Source organism: Hippocampus comes, unplaced genomic scaffold (assembly GCF_001891065.2).
Source record: "Hippocampus comes isolate QL1 unplaced genomic scaffold, H_comes_QL1_v1.1 scaffold309, whole genome shotgun sequence".
In the NCBI taxonomy this organism is placed as follows: Eukaryota; Metazoa; Chordata; class Actinopteri; order Syngnathiformes; family Syngnathidae; genus Hippocampus; species Hippocampus comes.
The window spans coordinates 129027-135979 of NW_017805838.1; the positions used below are offsets into that span (position 1 = coordinate 129027).

General features: G+C 41.7%; 1 protein-coding gene across 1 annotated transcript in view; it reads left to right on the forward strand.

Moving 5' to 3' along the window:
* LOC109526561 (UV-stimulated scaffold protein A-like) overlaps window positions 1-6953 on the forward strand; it is a 67430-nt gene that overhangs the window by 53982 nt on the left and 6495 nt on the right. Inside the window, exon 6 of the mRNA XM_019887904.1 lies at window positions 2624-2732. Within this exon, the coding sequence (XP_019743463.1) occupies window positions 2624-2732 (109 nt within the window). The remainder of the gene's footprint in view (window positions 1-2623; window positions 2733-6953) is intronic.

The following is a 6953-nucleotide window of genomic DNA, read 5'->3' on the forward strand; positions in this document are numbered from 1 at the left end:
CTCAGGCCCACAAGAGGCGACAATATTGAGGTTAAGTGTTTAGCTACATTATAAGTAACCGAGTCTATACTGCTGACTATGGGTCGTAGCGGGACGTTTTCTTTGTGGATTTTTGGTAGACCGTAGATTAGCGGGGTGGCCTCGCCTGGATAAAGTTTGAAATAAAGTTGCTGGTTAATTAGTTTATCTTTTTGTAACTTTTGTAGGCTTTTGACAATTTTGTTCTTGTATGTATTGGTTGGGTCGCCTTTTAGTCTTTTGTAGGTTTTCGTGTCGCTAAGCAAGTTTGAGATCTTAAGATCGTAATCTGCAGTGTTAAGTATAACTGTGCATCTGCCTTTGTCTGCTGGTAATATTGTGATGCTATCTTCTGTTTGGAGTTCTGCTAAGGCTTTTCATTCTTCTACTGATATGTTCGAGGGTGGCGGTTTTGCTGTTTTTAGTGAGGAGGCTACACTCAGGCGAATGTCGTCTGCTTCTGCTTTTGATAACTTGTTACTTTTGATCGTTGTTTCTACCGCTGTGATGTAGTCTGTTTTTGGTATGTTGTTCGGTTTAACTGAAAAGTTCAGGCCTTTGGCAAGCACTGTTTTCTCTGCTTCTGATAAGTCACGATTTGATAGTTTTTTACCCACAGGTTCAGATGACGACTGACGGAACCCTTTCTACCGGTGTAGCTCCTGAAAACAGCTTACAAATATTTAAACCACCTCCTTGAGGTGGGTTAAATTTGCTCCGGAGCAAATGCTCGCTTGCGGAGCAGCACCGATGTAAATTTGCACGTGTGAACTATACAATTTGCTCCGGAGCAAATGCTCGTTTGCGGGGAGTAGCCTGACTACGCATGAGAAGAGTTGATTACATACGGCGAGAATGCGTTGCTTTCGTGCCCTGTTGTACTTCCATCATGTGTTTGTTTAATAATGACACAAGACATGGCTGGTAACAGTAGCAAGCGGCACCTCTTGGGTTATACCAGCTCAACTTGAACAGGGAGGGGGGGGGATAGTCCCCAAACGTCATCTTTCCTTTTGTAGGAGACTGGACTGTCTCGGAGTTGTTTGTGTAGTTTGTTCCTTTGTTGTGTGTTGACAACCCCCCGCCCCCCATAGAATTTATTTTGTGATTTCCTCTCTTGATTTTCTGTTTGGCGCATTATATGTTTGCTTTTCTGAGTGTCATTGAAGTCATCGTTGATTTACGTTTTTGGGCGCGGTCACTCTCGAGCAGAAGGCACGGAGACCGAGAAGGAGAGGGACGTGTCTGTATCGTAGTTGCTTGAGTTGTGTATGTTTTAAAAAGAACCAACACGACAGCTCTTTGTTTTCTCTCGTTTTGCTCCGCTGCAGAAACTGCCATGTGACCGCAAGTGGAGCTGCACCGATGCTGCGCCGGTGCTAACACGTTCAGCGGCTTTGTACGTGTGACCGCTCCACAAAATTTGCCCCGGTGTAAAATATATTGCAACAAAATACATCGGTGCAGCGCCGGAGCAAATGTGTGCCGTGTGAACACCCCTTCTGTCGAACCCCTGAGACTGATTCACCAAACCCATTGGGTTCGATCGAACCCAGGTTACGAACCACTGATCTAGAACAAGATCTGTTTTTTTTTACTTTTGGGATTTGCTTTCATTTTCCTGACACTTAACAAGCTTTAAAATTGTTTTTTTCCCCAGCAGGTTTTTATCTCAAGTAGAGTTTTTTTAAGTGATATAAGATGACCTACCTTGCTTTTTCGTGTGTTTTGGGGCCATTGTCTTGTTGAAACACCCACTTCAAGAGGTTATCTTAACCGCATTAGGCACAATGACCTCCTCAAGTATTCTGCTGTATTCAAATGGATCCATGAATGCTACTGTGCGGTAAATAGTATGGAAAAAAATTATATTATGCGTCTGACCCCATGCTTCACTGTCTCCACAGTGTATTGTGTATTTGAAATCAATGCAAACAAATGATGCTAGACCCAAAAAGAATGTTGTTGTTTCCATCAGTCAACAAAATATTGCACATCTCTAGAGGCCAGCACATGTGTTCTTTGGTGACTTGAACCTCTTTTTTGAACAATCTGGGAGCTAATCACAAGGTGGTGACTGGTTGACAGTTCAAACTCACTTCTCACTTAAGTGTCAAGGGTGTGTGTTCTGAAGATGGAGCGACTGATTCAAGTTTATTCCTGGTGTTAATCACAGACAGACTAGGATTACAACAGTGGTCCAATCACAAAGCGACTCAAATTATGTTTCTCCAAGCAACATTGTCATTGCATGGCCCTCCTGCATCCCGCCACCCATTTAACGTTCTCTAACTCATGCGTATGTGTAATTCCACATGAGTTTCTTGACTGTGCTATAGCAGTTGCTGTCAAGTGAGGGATAAAAAAAAAAACTAATGAATGCATTTTTACCTCCCTGAAGATTATTATGTTTTAGTAATTCTAAAATGTTTTATGATGTGAACCCTTTTACGGACAGCAGTTATCATGGTATCAGGTTACAGGGTGCATGAAAGGGTTCATTTCAAGAGGAGTAAAGTCGCCGGGGTCAGAACTCCTATGAGTAGGTTTTCCAGTGTTCATCTGATCTACTGATTCGTCACCCAATACACTCTGTGTCTTTAAGTGCCCTTTCCATGGCCGTATTGTTCCGCGAGATCAGGAGGGTCGGCCCTGCAGCCAGGAGGACCGTCAGAGAGAAGAGCAGCATAGGATGAAGACAAAGAAGAAACATGGTAAGTCGATTGAATGTTGCACAAAGAATATTTTTCTCAGTTTAGAAAATGACTATTATTATTTACATCACTCAGACACTATAATGGGGGTCTTCAGTCTAATTTAGTTTCGTGAAGCAGAAATGTGTGAGAGTGACATAGTTGGTGGTGTTTCCTATTCATCTTTTATTTTAATTCATCTTCTATGTAGCTATTCTAATGGCCTGCCTCCCAAAGTGCAAACATTAAAAATATGTACCGTGCTGCAAAAAAAGCGCCCGATCTCTGGCAATGCAAGTTAAGGTACCGTATTTTCACGACTCTAAGGCGCCATTAAAAGTCTTAAATTTTCTCCAAAATGGACAGGACGCCTTATAATGCGAGCGTCTAGTGTATGCGCCGAGTTCCAAAGCCTGATTGAGAGCACGTCTGGCCGACACGCTGTTTATAAAGAGAAAAGGCGGACGTGAGTGACGACAGGCATGCGGAAGTCCGCCAATGAGTGACGGGTGGGCGTGTAAGAGGACGCTAAAGCCACACCCCGAGCAGGTACCAGTCGCCAATGAGTGAAGGGTAGGCGTGTAAGAGGACGCTAAAGGCACGCCCCTATCAGGTGCCAGTCGCGTGAGTACATTGTAAAATGGCTAAATAAAGTTCAACCGAACTCAGTTTCTCTTCCGTTGCCTTTTTAAAAACGTGTTTTTAGCGTGTGTCCGTATGTCTTAGCTGCTTCCGTATGCTTTAAGCTAACACACCTGGTATGTTTTAGCGTGCAGGCATGCTACCGTATGCTTCAAGCTAGCGTGTTTTTAGTGTGTGTGCATGCATGCCGTATGTTTAAGCTGGCGTATGTTTTACCATGCCTGGCTGCGCCCAATAATACAGTGCGTTTTGTGTATGTGTCAAATACAGAAATAGCACCCGTTACTCAGACTGCGCCCCACAATACGGTGCACCGAATGGTCGTGAAAATACGGTAGTTTTATTTATATAGCACATTTCATACACAGGCGACTGGTTACCGCGTCGACTTCACAGTGCAGAGGTGGAGGGCTCGATTCCGGCCTCCGGCCTTGCTGTATGGAGTTCGCCTGCTCTCCCTGTGCCTGGGTGCGTTTTCTCTGGGCACTCCGGTTTTCACCCACATTCCAAAAACATTAATGGGATGGGTTAATGGAACACTCTAAATTGTCCTTTGGTGTGAGCATGAGCACAGGTGGTTGTTCGTCTCTGTGTGCCCTACGATTAGCTGGCAACTGGTTCAGGGTGTTCCCCACCTACTGCCCGAAGACGGCTGGGATAGGCTCCAGCATACCTGCGACCCTAGTGAGTATCATGAGTTCGGGGAATGAATGAATTAGTAAAATAACCAGAGAATCACCAACTTGTTTTTGATATCAATGTTGGTCTTAATGGTCCAAATTAGTCTTTCCGTGGCCCCTGGACTACAATGAGTTTGTTACCCCTGATTTAAGGGATTACTAGTTAAAAATTTTACTTACAGTAGGCATGAGTGTAGCCAGTGAAAGTGATCACAACATCCCAGAAAACTGCATTTTGTATTTACTTGGGTTTTTTTGTGAGCAATTAGCTTGATGACCCAAAATGTCTTAAGTGAGACTAATAAAACAACAACAACAACAAATCTGGAAGAGTTTGAATACTTTTTCTCTGTACTCTGAGACTTGCAAAAGTATTCAACCCTCTTGAACTTTTTGACCCATCGCCACATTTCCGGCTTCAAACATAAAGATAAACTTTTGTAAAAATAAAAAACTGAAAAGTGCGGCATGTGATATTATTCGGCCCTTTTAACTGTCGATGCAGCCCATTCAACGTTGACCTAAATGACGGATGATGATAAATAGAGTCCATCTGTGTGTAATCTCGTGTCAGTATAAATGCACCTGCTCTGTGAAGGCCGCATAGGTCTGTGAAAAGATTATTACGGCACAAACAGCATGAACACTAAGGAACACGCAAGGCAGGTTATGGAAAAATTTAAAGCAGTATTAGGATCTGAAAAAAATTAACAAGCTTTAAACATGTTTAAACAAGCGCTGTTCGATCAGTCAGATTAAAATGGAAAGTGTATCAGACCACTGAATACCTACCAAGAGCCGGCCATACCTCAAAACTGACGGCCCAAACAAGAAGAGCACTGATCAAAGATGTTGCCAAGACGCACATGATTACTTCGAATGAGATCTCCACAAGTAAGGTGGGGGAATCTGTCCATTGGACAACTATTAGTTGCACACCGCACATATCTGGCCTTTATAGAAGAGTGGCAAGAAGAAAGCCAGATGTCAACGACGCCCATAAAAAGTCCCATTTGAAGTTTGCCAAGCCAACTGGGGGACACAACACGCTGAATATTTTTTATGCATTCCAGCAGTAAAGATTTTAAGCTCATAACAAGACTCAAATTATAGCTTCAACCCTAACAAAACATGCATATTAAATACAATTAAATACTGTCACACAGAACAAAATCTGACCCTGAGCATGTTAAAGTTGTAACTGACGATATTTTAAATCATTCATCAATAAATGAATGCACCAAATATTGGATTGATGTTGATTTGATTCCTATTTAATGTGTTGTAATATTGCATTATTTTTCAATGTTAAAAAAAACGCTTATGGTCACAATGGTAACACTTAATTGTTAAAATACGCTTTTTTCACATTTTCAGGTAGTGGTGTGCCGCGGGATTTTTTCAATGAAAGAAATGTGCCTTGGCTCGAAAAAGATTGAAAAACACTGGTTTAAATCCACCATGAAACATTTATGCAGGAAAAGTGTTGGACCAAAAATCAGGCCAAACTGATTAAAGACATTCAATTTTTCAAATTACACATTATACTGTAGTTGTATTAGTTGTACAATGAACCCCCACATACTCACAGATTCCTGAGTATGTTGAACCCCCGCCACCCCCCAACTCATTTTGTTCCAATATTTAAAATTTGGGTTCTCTAATTTTTTTTGGATCTGCGTTTCCCGTTAAAAAAAAAAGTATATTGGAGGTTAATTATCATTTTTTGAAGAATTTTAGGGGTTTAGAAAATAAAACGTCTTCTTTTCCTATTGCATTTCAATGACCATCAATTGCACTCAGATTTTGACTATTCACTGGCTGACCTGGTTCTTATCTGCAAATGGCGGGTGTCCACTCTGCCTCATATATATCCATTATGAGGAACATATTTCAAGATTACCAGAGTACAACATGCAATGTGAGTGATATAACTCACGACTAATCGTATCGCAATGCATGTATGAATTTCTAGTAGCTGAGTGCAAGTGGCTCATCTGTGAAGCATTGTTTGCGCTCCCTTTTCACTCTCTCTCTCCTTGTATGCCTGCATGTGTGTGTGATCTGGTGCTCCGTGGTGCGCCACAAAACATGTACTGTACAGCAGAGTGCAATTTGTATTTTCCGTTGAGGGATTATAATTAGTAAAATATATATTTTAATTATTAAATTAGTAGTGTCACAGGTGCAGACTGTCCATGCACTGAGAGCGATTGTAATGAGCTAAGACCTGAAACTAACCAAAGGCACACCATGTGTGTTTGTACTCATGTGTGTGGTCTGCACTCTGATCCCCTACTTAGACACAAACTTGTAAAAACAAATAGAGAGACCCCGTCTGAGGTGGCTCGAGAGTGTTGAAAGAGAAACGGGCACCGCTGCAACATTGATACCAGATACGCATTTCTCTGGCTTATCCTTTTGAGTTGGTTAAAAAAAAAAATCCACATTCTCTTGTCTTTCTTAGTGTTTTTATTACCTGCCCCCCTTCCTTTCTTCTTCTTGAACGCCACACAATAATTGGTCTTCCTGCCAGTTCAGTCTTTGGGATAGACAGAAAGCAAGCCAGAATGAAACTTCCAAGAAAGCGAATGATGATGATTCATTTCTTGTAGTTTTTCTTTAACTTTTGTATGGATTTTATGAGCCAGAGCTTCTGTGCTCAAATTGATTTGAGGTCAGACAGAGTTCAGAAGATTTGCTCGCAGACATTGACTTCAGAATACGGTGTAGAACTCTGTGTATTGTTCATATAAACTGGCTGGGCGGGTGGGATCATTGAGGAATATTTGTCAGACCTCCAACTTTTTTTTTTTTTTTTAATAATGTGATGCACTGAGATTCTTTACCGCAAAGTTATTGTCAGAGATTTTCTCGGACAAAGTTAAAGAAATGACTCGGCACACAGGAAAATTGCCTT